Here is a 17,736-nt window from a genome sequence, read left to right on the forward strand (position 1 = left end):
AGCACAGCGACTCGGGGAGAGAGACTGAGGGGAGGGGAGCCCACCTGTGGGGAAGAAGCCATGTTCCTGAAAGAGCTGCATGACCAACGCCCGTCTCTGGTCCAGGGTCCGGCGCAGGGATGAGTATGGCACCTTGTCAAACTCCAGCTCCCCCAGGATGTCCTCGCCGTCAGTTCCTGTGTCAGCAGACGGGGCCATCAGGAGAGCCCATGGGGAGCAAGCCCCACCCACCCAGCAGGGCTGCAGGGGACACTCACCAGGCCGCTCAAAGGTGAAGATGTCACCCTCGCACTTGGCAGCACTTTTGGGTGTGTTGGGCTCCGAGCTGCAGCTGGACCGGCGCCGGCTCTTCCTCTTGGGCGAGACAGGATCCTCTGTGGACGAGTCCAGGTCTGCGGGCGGCACGGCGTGGCAGGAGAGTTACAGCCACGACGGCTCTGACTGACACGTCTCTGAGTTACTGCCTTCCATTGACACCAGCCTCTGCTGTGTCCTTCAGTCCTCCCTCTACCGTATTACATTCCTATCTCACTCACTCTCTCGCTCACCCTCTTCCTTCCTCCCTCGCTCGCTTACCGGTGGAGTTCTTCCTCTTCCTGCGGTAGCTGCCCAAGATGGCACGCGGCGAGGTAGCCAGGCTCTGCAGCGTGGGGGATGGTAGCACCTCTTCCGGTCGGAACTCCGGCAGCTCGGCAAAGCGCTCCTCGAACGCCACCTCTGACAGGACCCTGGACAAAGCGCAGCGAGCTTTAGGGGGCGCCATTCTATCACCTTCGCGTCCAGCCTAACCACATATGCCGCTGCAATCTGCTGGATAAAACATCTTTTAACTGCTTATCTAGAACTGGGGCACAGAGAGTCTGGGGCTGATCCAGGGCAGCACGGGCAGAGGATGGCAGGCCTCCACAGGGCAGACAAGCTCTCAAACACTCCCAAACCCTGGAGGGCAAGAGTGCAGCTATGGGGTGGATATTTAAGAACTAATCAGCTGAAGGCGCACAGCACCAGGAGCCCTTGATGACTGTAGCTCCTGCAGAGATGCTAATCAAAGGGTCAGAGCTACACCATTTAAACCCTTAATGCAGGGCCATACCAGCCTTCAAAGTAAGACGCCAGAGCTGGCAGGCGGACAGGGACTGGGGGGCAGGGGCTGATGCTAATGAGATCCAATCGGGAGTACAAATCTGGTCATGTGGCCACCGCTGCCAGGGAACAAAGTCCCTTTTGTTAGGCTCTTTGAAGTAATTACTAGTGAAATGATTTCTTTCATAGACAAAGCGGGTTTTTTTCAACTGAAGTCTGCCGAAAAAAAAGAAAAGACGATCATTTCATAATTCATTGACTTGGCTTTTATCAGTAGTACGTTATCTGTCGCTGCACACTTTCAGGGGGGGCTGGGAGTTTGCAGCACAGAGAGTCCGGAGTGCCTTTGCTCACACCGGGGGTGACTGACACTGCGATACAGCGAGCTCACATGACCACTGGAACCCATCTCTCACTGCGCATTCACCCTGTACAGGGCTGCCATTCGGTAAGGAGACAGATCCCCAGCTGCCCAGTCTGAGTCTGAGCTCAGTCGACGTTCCTGTTGTGACTCAGCCAATCCCGGCTAAGATGTGATCACTATGTCCCCCCACTCACTTGTCCACAGAGTCAAAGGTCTTCTTCAGTGGTGGAGGGCGAGCCTTAACCTTCTTGGGAGGGGGAGCATCTTTGTCGCTCTGTGGAGGTGGCAGTGGGGGGTCAGGACCGGGCGGAGGGGGCAAAGGAGAGGATGGGAGGGAATCCCTCCATCCAGCCTGTGCAGGAGAGAGAGACAGAGAGAATGTATGAGAGCAAGGGAGCGATAAGCAGCTCTGCTGTAACAGCAACACTTCATATCACTTTGCTGTGAAGTGCTTACATGCGCCTTTGTGATGCTGTAGCACTCGTACACACTCACGCCCACACAGACACACACTCACGCCCACACAGACACACACTCACGCCCACACAGACACACACTCACGCCCACACAGACACACACAGACGCCCACACAGACACATACACACGCCCACACAGTCACATACACACGCACGCATGCACGCCCACAGTCACATACACACGCACGCAGACACATACACACGCACGCAGACACATACACACGCACACACGAATATGCACACCAGGGTCAGATATATAAAATTTTGCATGTGGTGGCATGAAAATTTTAAAGGGTTGCAAACTGAAAACATTCTTTCAGATGCTCAAGTATATATGTATGATCTATACTATTTTTATTAGATCCCATCCCCAGTTGCATGAATATGTCCCGTCCTGCTCCTGTGGCTCGCTTTAGTTCAGCCTTATAGCCTACGATTCCGACCCGAACATACAAACAATTTTTTTACTCATTTGGTACATGAAAGTATAAGTGAGTTTGACAACTCAATATTATCAACCAATAATAACCTGCAACCGAATTTAAATGACATTGTTTTTTAGATATCACCCTGCCCTGTGGAAAAAGCAGAGAACTGATGAGATTTACTAATTCGTATACTGTTGATTCATGTAAACTATATTTACATAATTAGAAATTAATATTTTAATGTTACCCATCTAACAGTTGCTACATTGTAGTTTGAAGCGAATGCCCTGCCTATACTAAAAGATAGAGCTAAAGTGGAACAAACCATCATTTATTGGAGGGGCAGCCTACCTAGTATTTTGAGCTTGGGAGAACTTAATTATTAATTGTTTAATTTATATAATAGTTACACCACTCAAAACTAACGTGGCAACCAAAGGAAGGGGTGGTAGCACACACACAGGTCCCCACAACTTCAAAGTAACATTTGGTCCCCACAATGTAATATAAACCTAAACACACACACACACACACAATCACCTCACCCCTGTTACTAACATGAACAGCGATACTACACAATCACAGCAGGGTAGCTAATGCACATTCTTTTCACAAAGTAAACACCTGGTCCCTTGTTTTAATCCACAGTTATTTTGTGAAATTAACAAATGATGTTAAAATAACAGGCCACACAAAGGGAATGGCCCGAGGCCCCCAACAGCGACCACTGTGTCTGCCTGCCTTCCACGTTTGTGCCACATCCACATCACCAGTTGCGTCTCACCTCCTTGGGACCTCCCTCCTTGCCACGGCTAGGAGCGCTGTCCCCCACCCCGTGGCCCTCCGGGGGCCCGTCTGAAGGTCCCTCTTCTGGAGGGTGGGGTGCAGGAGAGCCGACGTCCCCAAGCCGCTCCATCTCGAATGGGAATCGGCTGCTCCCCCCACTAACGCTCTCCTTCTCTCTCTCCCTCTCGCGCTCCTTCTCCCTCTCTCTATCTCTCTCCTTCCCCCGCCCCCCTCCTTCATAGCTCCCCACAGGGATACTAGCGACTGCAGCTTTCACTTTCTGAGGGGTCCTTGTCTGAACAGAGGGTAATTTGGGGGTGCCCGGAGCACTGCCTGCTGGAGAATCAACAAAATGAAATTTCAGTTAAACAATCAGCAGGAATAAATAAGGTAAGAAAAAAAATAACCAAAGTGAACCAAGTAAGGCCTCTTACCAGTATGCAAGGGCACGGAGGGGCTGCTAGCCCGTAGGGACGCTCCTGAACCACTAGAGGTCTGTACTGTGCTTCCGCTTAGCTTGCTGGAGGACTGAGAGTGAGGCTGTCTCTCCAGGGGTGAGTGCGCCTGTGCGCGTGGCGGCCTGTCCAGCTGCGAGTACACCTGCACATCGGTGTGCCTATCCGGCTGCGGGTGGCCCTGCCTCTCCGCCCCGGCGTGCGCCCCTGTCCTGTCGGCGTGGGGCTGCGTGTGCTTAGGCAGGATGTGCGGGGAGAGGGTGGAGGGGCTGGACACAGTGTACACCACGCTGGGGGGCACTGCCGCCACGGACACCACCCCTGTTGCCAGGGTGACGCTGGGTGGAGGGTAAATGGCAGTAACTATCTGCCCCCCACCCCCAGAGGCAGGGGCTGGCAGCGACGAAATCGGGGGGCAGTTTGGAGACTGAGCAGAAGCCAAAAGTGGTGTTTGACCTGGGATAGGAGAGGGGGAGGGACAGAGAGACCACTGATGATGAAGGTCTTATAGACTAATACGAAACATGCAGCTTAACACTCAGCCACTTTAACACTCACTACGCTAATCTAAAGTCAATCAGTTCACCATAACACTCACTAGGCTCACATTAGTGCTCAGTCAGTTCACCTTAACCAAATAACTGGGCTCCTACTGACCCGTTATACTGACCTGCTATAAGGGGCTGTACCAGGGTTTGACCTGGGGGCGCTATGGCAGTGAACCCCAATGTCGCCAGCGATGGGGGTACATAGGCCGACCCGGGAGGGGGAGGGCCCTGGTGTAGGGAGGAACCAGTTGTTGTGGAAACCAAGGGTAAAGAGGCAGGACCCCCAGGAGTGGACTGAACATAGGTGATCCTACACAGGAAGAGGAGCAAAGAGAGATAAACCCATCATGACAGATTAGTGGCTGTAGCACCCAAAAAAATGTCTGTACAACCTGAAGCAAAGGGGGCGGCGGAGTGACGTGGGCACCTTGTGGCCGGGGGTGGCAGCAACACAGTCTGAGAGGGGGCGGAGCCTGGAGTCATCATTGTGGCCGTCCCCATGGAAACGGGAAAGGGGCTACCAGGATGCACTGCCCCCCCAGATGGGAGCTGTGACTGAACGACAGGCATCGGAGCGATCTGGATAATCTGTACGGGCGGGGTGAGGGGAGGGTTACAAAGGGATTACCCGCTTCCTGCTCCCTCAGGTAGCACGGCACGGTCCTGGCAGAGCCCACACTCCCCAATGGCGGCTGCTCACCTTGCTCCCGTGCTGGGAGCCGTTCTGCACAGGCACAGGCACCGTTGGCGTCACCAGGGGAAAGGGCTGGCTGGGGGCCGGCGCCGCCCGCACCGTTGCCATGGGGACCAGCATCTTGCCCTGTGTTTGCACTGCGGCCAGAGAGGGCGACAGCGGGCGGAAGCTCAGTACCCAGCGCGAACGTCAGGCCGCGTAGTGGCTTTGGACACATGGGGTTGCCCGTCACCCACAATGCCTCCTCGACTTCCCTCCAGGACGGCGTTAAGTTTAGCAGCTAACAGACCCCCAACACACAGATCCTGCGATCCTGGCGGGAGCAGATTTTCTAGCACTTACTAAACAGTCAATAAGGAACAAGCACAAGCAGGAAACGCAACAGCACCTAAACTGGGGTATAATTACTTTTAGGCATTTCACAGTTGCTCTAGAAACAACAGCGCAACTATACTGAGCACCCACAACTATCCCCTCACCTCCGGTTCCAGGGCTGACCACTCCCACTGCTGGACTTGGGGCATATCCTGCCACCTGCCCCGCCCCAGACTGCTTCCCATTGGCCAAGGAGACATTTGCGGGAGGGGCCGAGGGCAGGGTGAAGACACTGCTTTGCTGGTTTGGCTGCTGAGGGGAGGGGCTCTTGGGGTTGGTGCTGGCAGGCAGGGTGGGCAGAATATACTGCACTTGCGTGATGGCCTTGCTCCCACACGTGGGGGCCAGCGGAGGAGCAGGGAGGAACTGGGGCTGAAGCAAGGAGAGGGGCAGGGGGCCATTATTATGGCCGTGAGCGGGGGCAGGCAGGGGTTGAGGTGGCGGCTGGGAAGGGGCAATGAGCTGGGCAGGGAATGTGCTTCCCAGAACCAGATTGGTGACTAGCCCTCCTGGCCCGCCCCCCGACGTCCCTGTGACTACAGGGTTAGGGGAGGATGCAGAGTAGTACCCACCCCCTCCGGCTGCCCCGCCTCCTCCTCCAGCTCCTGCTCCTATCAGCAGCTGGGTCTGTGTCGGGGTGGGTTTCCTGTCGGGGGGCAGGGGGCTGGAGGCGGCCCCTCCTTCGCGGGGCTTGCTGGCGATGGGGACAGGTGTGCTGACCACGGGCCGCACCACGTTGGTCACAACCGTGTTGGCCATTCGAACTGCACCCAGACCCCCTGCCAGCGGGGACAGGCCCAGGGGGGCTGCAGGGGACAGGGGAGGAGCTATGGCCCCAGAACTGGCGATGACTGACTGGTTGGAGGAGGATGGTGCCTGGGAGGGAGCCACTCCGCCATCGGCCACTCCAATGCCCTCCTTGGGCCCCCCGCCGCCATCGCCCATGCCCCCTCCCCCGCCACTCTCCATCCCCCGTTTCCTCTTGCGCTCAGAGCCACTGCCCCCGGTGTCCATGTAGCGCTTGATGGGGTAAGAGGAGAGTGACGCGCTCCTGCCTAGTGAGGAGGCTGATGGGGACGAGGAGGAGGAGCAGATGACTGGGGCGAAGACGCGCTGCTACAGGGAGAGAGAAAGAGACATGTTGGACCACAGGCCACCAAGGGACCATTGCCCTGCCACCCAGCGTACCCCCCCCCCCACTACCTTGCGGTCTGCCTCGTCCCCAGAGCCGTTCTCACTGTCGCTGTCGGTCACCCTCTCTTTACACTTCAGGTCAATAGAGCTTCCTGGGTAGGAGTCCTCTGAGGGCAACAGGGTGCAGAGTTTAGGAAGGGGGGGCAGGGGCTGGGGTCACCTGTGCAGCATGGAGCCCCACGTACCAATGACATCGTCGTCGCCTTCTTCCTCACAGATCACCATGCGCTCCTCGTCGCTGGTCATGTCCTCGCTGACCTCGCGGTGGGACCGCGTATGGACCGGGGTGCGACCCGAGAACTGCCCGCTCCCATCCCCGCACATCTGGAAGGTATGGGAGATGGTTAGAGGTGGGCAGAAGGCATACGCTGGCTCACCTGCACGGGAGGGCGCCCTCGTACCTGTGCCAGTTCGGCCAGCGCCTGTGTGTTCCCCCTCTCACTGCGCTCCAGGCTGTGCACAGCGCTCTGGGAGAATGCCCGGGGGCGGGGAAGCTGTCCCACAGGCCCCTCCCCCAGGTTCCTCTCAGCCACACCCACCAGACCAGGCCCCACCCCCTTCAAGTCTACCCCAAGGGAGACGGATGGAGGTTCTATTACGGTAGAGAGAGGAGGAAGGATGCCTTAAAATAACAGTTATAAAAAGACACTGCTCAAAACACACTGGACCTCTTGCCATGACAGAAGCCCTCGCACCTGTGGTCTCCGACATGCTCCTCTCCCGCACATCCTTGCCTCCAGGAACACCACGACCCTCGGAGCTTGACTTCTTGCGGTCCTTATTGCACCACTTCCAGTCTGGGTGTGCCTTGAAATGGGCCTCCTTCACCTGAGATGGGACATGGGGGCCAAGGAAGGAGAGGTGGAGGGAGAGAAAGACCATGGATGACAAAGGCATTCCTATAGGCTCTCCTTACTGTACAGGTATTAAAACAACAGGCTGTATTCCCTGGTGAGTAAATGTAAGCTCTGCCAGAAAAAGTTACACACTGCCTTCATACCGATATGCTAATATTACTACAGAGCAGCAGTGAAGCTAAATTTACATGATTATCTATTACATCACAATACTACAAATACACACATTAGAAGTTTATGATGTGAAAGTTTATCAGGAAGCACCACAGAGGAATCCTGCACCCCACAGCTGATCCCTGGGCCTCCTTACACTACAGGAAACCACAAAGCCTCCGGCTGCAGATGGTGGAAAGAACTCCCATCTAAGGTCTCAATGCTGCCTTTCACTCCACTATGATAACAAGCTGCATGGTATTTAACGAGCCAATTAGCCTCCGCTTAACCCAGACAGGGACTCCAGGAGCCCATACCTGGAAGGCGAGGTCATGGTACTTCTGCTTCTCCTTGGGGCCCAGTGCGTACCACCACTCCCCCAGGATCTTGCTGACTGTGCGATTGTCCTGATTAGGGTGCCGCTGGTGCACCAAAGCCCGATGCCTCTTACTGAAGATCATGAAGGCGTTCATCGGCCGCCGGATGTGGTCCTTCTCTCTCTGGGGGGATGGGAGTTTGGACAGTTGGCAAAATGTAGCATGGGGGAGGCCTGACATACCCATCTCAACAGGGAAGGACCAAGTCTAGACCACCAAGGAAGGACTGGTGCGGGGGGTGGGGAAGGTGAAGAACAGGCCTGCCAAACTGGAGACCCCTACAAACCTTGCCAGGGCTGTTCTTGTCACTGTCCTTGGGCAGGGCACTGAGGGACTGGGTGCGTCTCTTGACCGGGGACACCGACAGGGGGGTTTCCGGGACAACACCCGGGAAGAACCTGGAACGGCGGAGAGACAAAACAGCATGTCAGATGGCAGCTTGGACTGGGGCCTTGCCAAAGGATGGCGAAGACGAACCCCAAGAGATGGTGACCCACAGCCTGTCCCTAGGAGGCTCAAGGCACATGACTGGATGACAATGAAACCTACATTAAGGATGCAGATGGGCTTTCTAAGCTACAGACTAGATGTAGCTTCCTTAAATATAGGAAGCATGAATTGGTCATGCTTATTCGGAAGGTTGATCTGCAAATACAGGTGAAGTTCCCCTGAAAGGTAAAAAGACATACGGGTCATCCACATCGCTCTCTGTCTCGCTGTCGCCCCTCTCTCGTTCCGTTTCCCTCTCTCGCTCCTTCTCCCTCTCTGGAGGTGGTTCCTCGGCAGGTGGAGTGGGTCGTGGTGGGGGTCCTCTCTCCTGGGTCGAGGTTGCCACGTTCCCATCGCTTACCAACACCGTGCTGCACTGCGATTCTGACATAGGAAGACAGGGCTCTCTTACTTATGGAGCTTTTCCACTGACATACAGGAACCAGGCTGTACCCAAGCTGTAGCGTGAAAAGACACTAGTTACAGCGCGGCTCCAGCCAACTTTGCTTTTCCACTACAGAAAGTTCGGCTCAGTAAAGGAGTTGCCAGTTTTGGAGAGCGACAGTGATGTAAAACTAAAGAAACTTCGGTGTGTAGCCTGTCACTCTCTGACGACAGTTATAGATAATTTTGAGTTTGCGATTATATCGGCTTGGAAGAGTTCGCACACGTAAATGTTTTTTAGCCGGTTAGGCGGTCGTAGATAAGTTATATACGCGCAAATAAAACCACAAGGAAATTCATTGTAAACAAAACACGGCAAATATTTTGGGGCGCTGGAGAATCGCGATCAAATGCTAGTCCGTCACTTCCGGTAAGTGCAAAACGTTAGTGTTCCATTTATGACAGCACTTACCCATGGTAGTGTGCACTACAGGAGGAAGTGCGCACTACGCACTACATCTCAGTGCACTGAGGCAAGTGCGCGATTTCGGACACACCCACGGTGTACATCATGATTTACTCTGCTAATATCCACTAGCATGTCTGTGGGAATGGCTGTCTTATGTCAGCATCGAACTCTAGCAGCATTAGCATTAACTTGCGTAAATTTGCATTACGAATCCGTTCCATTCAGCTGTTCTCTAGTACTTTTTAAGTAGGAGGTTGGAAATTTTCAAGTTCAGAGTTACCCGGAATGCATCAGTACATTGCGATGTGTGATACCCCTAATAATGAATAATATATAGAATATCCAGTTTTTTCCTTCACAGAATCCATGCATATTGACATAGATCACCAATATCTCTGTGCAGTTCCAACAATCAGATGGTGGTGACACAATCTCAGCCCTGCTAGTGAGCAGGAACATGTCAGCATGAGTATGGTCGGGTACGGCTCACATAACAATATCTTTGTGGTACAGCTCAGTTCTTGGTGGCAGTGGAAAAATGCCACTGTATATGAAAAGTGCAACAAGACCTAAAACACTGACCTAAGACCTGAAATTAGGAAGAAAGGTTACAGTAAATGTATCAGCAGGAGCAAAGTTGGATAGTTTTCCATCAATGTGACCCCAAGGAGTAGTATGCACCTTTAAAGCCTATACATCTTCACAGCTATGGTTATCCTGCACATATTAGATCTTACCTTTATTCTGATTGGCTGTTTGAGGGTGGTTGACAGGCTGCTGGCCCTCAGCAGGCTGAGATGAGGAATCTGACTGGCTGGGTGCCACAAAAGGGACCAATGAGTGCCAAGGAAATACCGGCACTGACCGGGGCTCCACATTGGTCCATACTGCAGGATAAAAAGATTTCATCATTTCAAACAATAAAATTACAACAAAGTCACAAAGACTAATGAACAATGCAGTCTAAGCATGTGAAGCACAATTTTTGAAATGATTATACATATATACATAATCATAAACATCAGTGTCAGGATTTCAGATATTTTATTTGCCGTTTTCACATTTAAATGGCAACCTCTGATATGCCTCTTCTGTGCCATTATGAAGCCCCAACTGGATATAGCTTAGGAGTGTCTTGTGTTATAAATCCATCGCACCCCTTTCCAGCACCTTTTTGTTTGTATCTCAGTTAATTATAAAGTTTAAGCAAATCTACTGTTTAAATGACATTTCTAAAGGTTCAATAAATTAATGATATTTCAATGAGTAACAGTGTTAAATATTCATGATCTCAATACTGACCAAAATACTCGTGATTTTAGGAGCAGCCCTAGCTAGTTTACTGTACATGAATTAATATCCCATGCTTTTCAGTTGAGGTGAATCTGGGAAACGAAGGTGTCTGTGCAACTTTTTCTATTTAGGTATAGTGATGTTTATATCATATGGTATTTGGATACTATGTCATGAGACTGATTAATGGCCAATCACTAGCTAGGTTAGCTCCGCAAAAGTTGTTTATTTCTGAACTATGTCACCGTCTTGAGATCAACAACTCAGTCCAAGCTACTAATTATAAAAGAAAAAGAAATGATCCAGCCTGGCCCATCGTTATTGAGTATAGCGCAAAGTGGGATCACATCCATCTCCCTTTACTTAACGTGGGCACTGAGCTTTTATTCCCTGTGCGCGTTAATGGTCAAGAGGCTGTGATCATATTATTCAAAGTTAACTTCACACAGCAGTAGGCGTAACCAAATACTGAACCCAAGCGTGCAGTATCTCATTAGATTCGTGCCTCACCATTTTTAAATTAGATCGTTTTAAACGTTACATGGATGTGCCACTTAGCTACATCTTTTCATCTATGGCTCAACTCCGTCGCTCAAAGAACGTGGCCAAAGAGGTTCTACGCAAATCTGCCACTTGTAGATTAAATAAGAAAAGCAAAGTAGTCTTACAGAAGCGTCTGACCCAGGTCAACCACAGTAAATTACTAGCCAGTGTAGGTAAGGTTTGGAAGCATTACTAACCGAACATACTCAAGCCCTGTCGGAGATACTGAGGACTGTCTGACGAAAACATGGTTCATAGAAAAAGTTCTTTTCAGCAAATTACACTTTTGTATGTTTTACAATTCTAAAATAACGTTAAAAGGTAGTAAAAATGATGTCCATTTTAATAGGCAGGATCAAAAAATTTAAAAAGGCTCCCAAACATCAGCACTCCAAGAAACATTTATCCCAGGTGACAGTCTTGAATGGATGAGCGCTCCATCGGTGGAAGTACATGATTGTTATAATCGACCTCTCCTTAAATCTCAACAAAACTGGTTACTGGCTTCTCAGTTCCAAAAATGAATGATGATAACGAAACAGAAACCGTCGGGGCGGCGTGCCGTGCAGTCCGTCGCCGGCGTCACATGCGTGTCGGTCTGCCTGGCTCCAAATGGTGTCGTCACTGATCATTCACCAAATGCAGCGTTAGCTGGCAGCTCGTTAGCAGCTGGTATTTCAAAAGCGTCGGTCCAAATCCACCAACAGCACGCCAACTTTCAGGGTGTGGAAGTGGACCCAGTTCCGCACTGACGCTGGTCGAGCTTGCAGCTCCCTCTGTCCGCCCCTAATAGCCTTAAATCACCTAATGTGACCTTCGTTTGCGTCGACTTGTGCACTTTCTGTTCCTGTCTTCCTGTGTGTTTACATTAACGGATCGATGCCTTTACAGGCTGGTCGATGTAGGCCATCCCCCCATCCTCGGCGTCGCGTACTTACTTCGCCTCAGCAGAGACGCATCGCACTGGCTAGATTTAAATTGACACATTGGCTGCTTACTCCATAATACAACGAAATGTTTGCTGAAGCGCAAGTATTTAAAGGTTACACGAATCAGAGAAAGCGATATTTCATATGAAATTGCATATGGATGAAGCCTCTTTGGTTGTTTCTGGCTTAATTGCTAGCAAGCCAACTCATTTTTGGCGACGCAGATTCCAGCGCTTAACGACATCAACCCAGTTTTGTAACAAAAGAAAAGGCACTGGGCTTTTCTTCCTGTATTCTGTTCCACCCTCGAAGTAGCAGGTTAATGATCGCAACTGTTCAGCGGCTACATGGAAAGAACATAATGCCTTCTGTATCTCCTAAAAAGCCACAAATACTCCCTATTAAGTCCATTTACTTATACTACGAGATAAAATGTGTATTAACACAGAATATCTTGACAGCATGCCTAACCGTCTGGCTACATTAAATCATCGGGCAGGCTGACACTGGGGGGTCTAGAACTAATGCTGGAGATATTTAAAGCTATTGACTACCATACATTCTGTCCCAAATGTATGTAAAGTAGCTCCCCGTTAAACTTAATCGGCGAATGCATTTAATGGGTGCTCCGTTTGATTTTATTATAACAATAGGATGAGTACGGTTTACGGATTATTAAGGTTTGCGTGGCTTTTCGATGGGAGGTCACTAGAACCCGCAGTGAACGGCGATCAAATTAATTAAATCGCACGTTTCGCGGTTTGCCACCACAGATGCAGGTGTCACATCAAAATACAGCCGTGCTGCTGGTCGGCTCCGGGTGAGATATCGGATCCCTTAGCAGCGGCGCTCCAGCGCTGTCCGGCCCCCCGGGAACGCCCCTGGCCCCGCACCCGCAGCACCGATCACGGCCAACCATACGCGGGCAGCTCTCATGTCGCGGCTGCCCTTCGCTCCGCTCCGGTTCGCAGCACCCGGGGCACGCCGTCTCAACTCGAAAAAGTCATAATAATACGGATTAATTGATCAAAGGATGGACACCGACGTGAGCAAACCGCCAGCTCAGTTGTCCGCTTGGCTAATATAACTAGTAGTCCATTACGTATAAAGCAATTGGGCAAATCAAGCACCACGAGTAAATCGGATACAAAACTGTCCCTTACGGTATATTATTAAATACTAGACATTCAACAGATCTTAAATGCATTCCATTAGCTATTACTGTTAATGTTATTTATGTTTTTTTCTAGACGTGATTAAAAGTAAAAACGAGTATTTCTGCCCGTATACTATTTTCCAAAACGCATTTAATATTCTGGGCCGGATTATTCACACGTAAAGTCTCTTTTGGTCACTCGTAGCCATGTATGCTATAACCAGAGCAAGAAATACGTGTGAAATTTATATAAAAAGACAATGTATAATTGTTAATGTATATATTTATGTATATATATTTATATATTTATATATAAATATATATATATATTTCCTCTCTTATCAGTAGCTACTTATTAAAGATAATATAAGCTGTTTTCAAAGATTTAGTGCATGTCGAAATCAACTCTAATCCATGTATAAATCCCACATCTGTATAAATCTTGCAATAGATCGCTACACCGCGAAATCTTTCATTTTTTCGAAGTGGTTAGCCAGCTAGCGGGCTAACTATCGCAGCTCAACACCGACTTCTCTTTTCGCAAAACAGCCACCTTCGGCTCCCCCCTCGTCACACACACGCACACACACCCTAACCTCTACCTCCCCCAAAGAAAAAATAGACTAAAATATTGCTGCGAAAAAAAACGAGCTCCTGCGATGACAACAGCAACGGCACCGACGGCTAATCTCAATTCAGATGACAAGGAGGAGAGGAACATAGTCAACTCGTTCGCCGATCTGAACTGGAAAAGAACGACGTGGTTTCTCAAAAACAGAGAAAAGAACAGCCTGGCAGAGATGCTCTGATACGGATCCGTGGAAATGATGGCTGGAAATAATAACAAGTCTGCGAAGTCCCGTGAAATTTGTATGCAGCTGGCCAGTCCACGTAGGGTCTATTCACAACAACACACTCCCTTCCGTCAACTCGGTGAGTCTTTCGTAGTAAAAGTCGTTGTATCACAACATCATTCACTTGAACTCGACTCTTCCCCTCGATTCCTCCTCTCTCGCTCGCTCGTCCTTTCTTTCTTTCTCTTTCCCTCCCTCTTTCTCCTGTTGTAAACTGGGCTGCCCCCTCTCGCTCTCTGAGTGTCAACCTCGCCCAGCCCAGCACCGCCCATCGGCCTACTTTGTATTTCTCATTGGCCTATCTCATTCCTCGTCATCTCGCCGCCTAGCTCTATAATTGGTCAATATATACGCTGGAATGTCAGTCATATGCAAATCACACACTGTCTGGTTCTCATGCTCGGACTGGTCTCTGACTTGAACGAAAGCTTCTAAATATTAATAGTCAAATAAAATTAGGGCAATGCAACCTATTGGCTGTGGTGTCCTTTGGTCCCATGGTGACGTTGCAATTTTCGTTCAGCTATTGGCTCGTGAAAAACAACCTGACTCGTATTGCTGAAACTATTTAACATAGCCCCTCCCACGCGTCATTACCATTGGAATGGCCTAAACACTGGGTCGAGATCGACTGAAGATCACACCAATTGAAAAAGGGCACTAGGATGTAGGACAACAAATCGCTTGACACAAGTACCAGATGTAGTGCCCTCCCACTGAGCTGCGGTCTGAACTAGAAAAGCAGTTCTTGTCACGACCGTTTGAGGACAGAGGGCGCTGTAAACATTAGATAATGCAGCTCTCGTAAACACGACTGTAAACCTAGCGTTTAATCTACCATTTACATTCTAATGGATAGTTAGTTATTTAGTGCTACTACCTCTTTCTGTATTGTGGATTTCATTATATCAGTCTACCCTTCAATTGAATGCAAACGTTTACAGTCACTATAATATTCATCCCTATAATATTTCCCATATTCCAAATATCTATAAACTACGGTACTTATTTGGATTTTACCAATGTCAAATTAGCCACCACGTTTTTTGAGTTTAAAAAGTGCTGTTAAATGAAATGTCCTGAAACATGTCTCATCACCATGAAATGAATGTTATAAAAATAACACGAACAACTACAAATTGATAATAATGAAAGTGATCATTGAAGGTGGCTGATAATATACAATAAACAAAACACAGTCAAATTATTTGTAATCTGTTTTGTATAGAAAATACAATAAGGCCACAGCACAAATATGACAAGTTTAAAACACACCTTCTCAATGTTAGTCCAGGAGCTGGTGATCACCACAAACAAAGGGGTCATACGAGTGTGATGATTATCATATCGATTTACTGCACCCTGACAAGGCACCACTGTTTCGCGCAGGGCAGTGCAACAGATCACTTTACAAAAACAACTATGTGAAACTGGCATAATTTTATAAATCACCAATGTCGACCGACTAGTATGTCAATGGAGGAATTGTCACGAGAACCAAGTCACGAGTGCACAGTGGGGCTTTTGACACAGACGGGCACAGACGGGCACCGTCTGTTAAACAGCGAGCCTGTTTACAGAGCACTTCTGTGCCACTCTGTGCCTGTGCTCAGTGGGGGCCATCAGGGAGGGGCGGGGGCTCCTCACGCAGGGGCATCCACGTCATTTTCCAGAATAACGGGCCCATTCAACCCCACATGCTGATGTTCTCTAAACACGGAGAGAAGAGAGGCACACGGCAAAGGCGCCCCACCATGATTGATGCTATGTAGCCCGTGATCATGCTAATACACACACACACGCACACGCACACACCTCTGCCGCATGCACTCATGCACTTACACCTACATGCTAAAATGTGCAGAAAGAAACACACGTGCATGCGCATACCCAAGGACTGACGACTGGGGGCAGAAAGCAAAGGAGAAAAAAATGGGTGGGAAGGAAAAAGAGAGGGAGTCAGGAGTGTAAAAATAGCCAGAGAGTCATTCTGTGGAAAGGGAGGGAGGGAGGGAGGGAGGGAGGGAAGGGGGCGGGAGGAAGAGAACTAGGGAGAGAGAAAGAAAAAAACCAGCTTCTCTTGTGGGAGGAAGGGTGTAGAACTTGGAGAAGTCAGAGACATTTAACGACGGGCTTTAAACGAGCAACACTTAGGGTTGTGTTAAAAAGCTGCCGAGTGCACGCCAAGCATGTCCTGGAATGCAACGCATCCCAGACGCTAATGAGGACAAGAGACCTGTGGGAGGCACACGGCAGTCACTGTGATTTGGACCACAGGGCAGATTCGCTGTCGAGAACTCGAGCTGCCCGAGGGGCCAGCCTGCCAATCAGAGAAAGGCACAATGGTGGGAGGAGCTAATCTTTGTATCCCAGGACACAGCCAATCAGAGTAAAGCAAGGAGTACTATCGCTGTACAGACTGGTTCACTCATTGGTGGAAAGACAGTCATTAACCCTTACAGGAAGGCCTGCTTGTGCGACTGCTGGGAATCAGCGTAGGGCTCGGATTCCAACTTCGCTTAGTAGTTGTATCATAATAAATGTGAGACATTCAGACACACCATATGCTGCTGATGGGATTCATATGAATTATACACACCTAAGCAAGATGTCAGACAAAGGCACAGAACCACAGACTATATATTATATACTAAGTATCTCAATAAATAAACCTGTATGTTCATAACAGAGTGGCTCATTGGGTATCACTGCTATGACATACTTCTTGGATCAGGGGTTGGAATCCCTTCCCCGCTGTGTGTGTACGTGTGTAGTTTGCATGTTTTCCCTTTGTTGCACAGGTTTGCTCCCACAGCCCAAAGGCTTGCAGTTAGTCTACCTCATGTCTCTCAGTGGCCCATAGAGCATTACTGTATGTTTGTGCCATGCAATGGACTGGCATCCCATCAAGGGTGTCCCCTGCCTTGTGTCATTTGATGGACTGGCATCCCGTCCAGGGTGTCCCCTGCCTTATTCCCTATGCCACCAGAGATTGCCCCCTGACCAGCTTAACAGGGTATAAGATGGGTGAATGTTCATAATGGGTATACTGGGCTGTGACTTTGGTTCCTGACTCTGTGTGGATGCTGAATGTCCAAAAACCATGCAGGACTGGCAAGCAAGTGTGTCCTGTGCTTCCTGGGCAGGGCTTCAGGTTTGCTGCAGCCATGCACTCAGTATGGGTGAGTGGCTAAAGCTATAAATAGGGGGAGATTAGTGATTTTAAACAGCCGGTGATGGAGTGTGGGAGGCTGGACGCGGGTGACCCCCCCCCCCCCCCCAAACTCCAGGGTTGCATGTAATAATCCCACTGGCCAGTACACAGTGGGCTTGGGGATCACTCACCAGGGCTGACCTTCCGACTGCAGCCTGCAAGTGCCACACCACCTCCGGCGGCTCCAGTTTCCCATTGGGGTCGACTTACCACCAGTCACAGCCACTTAAAACCCGAAATATTCAGGTCCCCCGTTGCCATGGTAGCACCCACATACATTCGGGTGTCGAAAGTCCCTTTGCTGGCTTCTGCCTGTAGCATCCTTACCCCTGGTGTTGACCACAGGGTTATCCACAGAGCCATCAGGCCGCTGCCCTCTATAGGCTAATCCGGCTGTGCTGTGATCACACCATTAGGCATAGATGACAAGCAAGTACCTTTCTTACTATGAAACAGTTTCTTTTGGTAATTCTGAGTTGCTCCAGTGCTCAGCAGGGGCAGTGCTCCCTCTATCTGACGAAAAGCCTTAATTATAGGAAGTCACATCCCCTGATGGTCCCCATAAGTCGTTAAAGACCTAGCAGCTATACATTTTACAGCCGCGCCGTTTAAGAC

General features: G+C 50.0%; 1 protein-coding gene across 2 annotated transcripts in view; it reads right to left on the reverse strand.

Moving 5' to 3' along the window:
- cicb (capicua transcriptional repressor b) overlaps positions 1 to 17,736 on the reverse strand; it is a 36,559-nt gene that overhangs the window by 2,275 nt on the left and 16,548 nt on the right. The window contains exons 2-19 of one of the 2 annotated variants that reach the window (XM_023809939.2): positions 9,870 to 10,019; positions 8,480 to 8,663; positions 8,077 to 8,188; positions 7,731 to 7,913; positions 7,099 to 7,231; positions 6,805 to 6,995; positions 6,589 to 6,727; positions 6,413 to 6,510; positions 5,314 to 6,325; positions 4,841 to 4,971; positions 4,568 to 4,728; positions 4,263 to 4,450; positions 3,572 to 4,048; positions 3,136 to 3,473; positions 1,642 to 1,799; positions 577 to 728; positions 258 to 392; positions 45 to 176 (exon numbers count right to left, since the gene is read on the reverse strand). In XM_023809939.2, coding sequence (XP_023665707.2) covers positions 45 to 176; positions 258 to 392; positions 577 to 728; positions 1,642 to 1,799; positions 3,136 to 3,473; positions 3,572 to 4,048; positions 4,263 to 4,450; positions 4,568 to 4,728; positions 4,841 to 4,971; positions 5,314 to 6,325; positions 6,413 to 6,510; positions 6,589 to 6,727; positions 6,805 to 6,995; positions 7,099 to 7,231; positions 7,731 to 7,913; positions 8,077 to 8,188; positions 8,480 to 8,663; positions 9,870 to 10,019 — 4,074 coding nt within the window. Of the gene's footprint in view, positions 1 to 44; positions 393 to 576; positions 729 to 1,641; positions 1,800 to 3,135; positions 3,474 to 3,571; positions 4,049 to 4,262; positions 4,451 to 4,567; positions 4,729 to 4,840; positions 4,972 to 5,313; positions 6,326 to 6,412; positions 6,511 to 6,588; positions 6,728 to 6,804; positions 6,996 to 7,098; positions 7,232 to 7,730; positions 7,914 to 8,076; positions 8,189 to 8,479; positions 8,664 to 9,869; positions 10,020 to 17,736 lie in introns of both variants that reach the window. The other variant, XM_023809937.2, reaches the window with a different exon arrangement.

This window comes from Paramormyrops kingsleyae, chromosome 9, assembly GCF_048594095.1.
Source record: "Paramormyrops kingsleyae isolate MSU_618 chromosome 9, PKINGS_0.4, whole genome shotgun sequence".
NCBI lineage: Eukaryota > Metazoa > Chordata > Actinopteri > Osteoglossiformes > Mormyridae > Paramormyrops > Paramormyrops kingsleyae.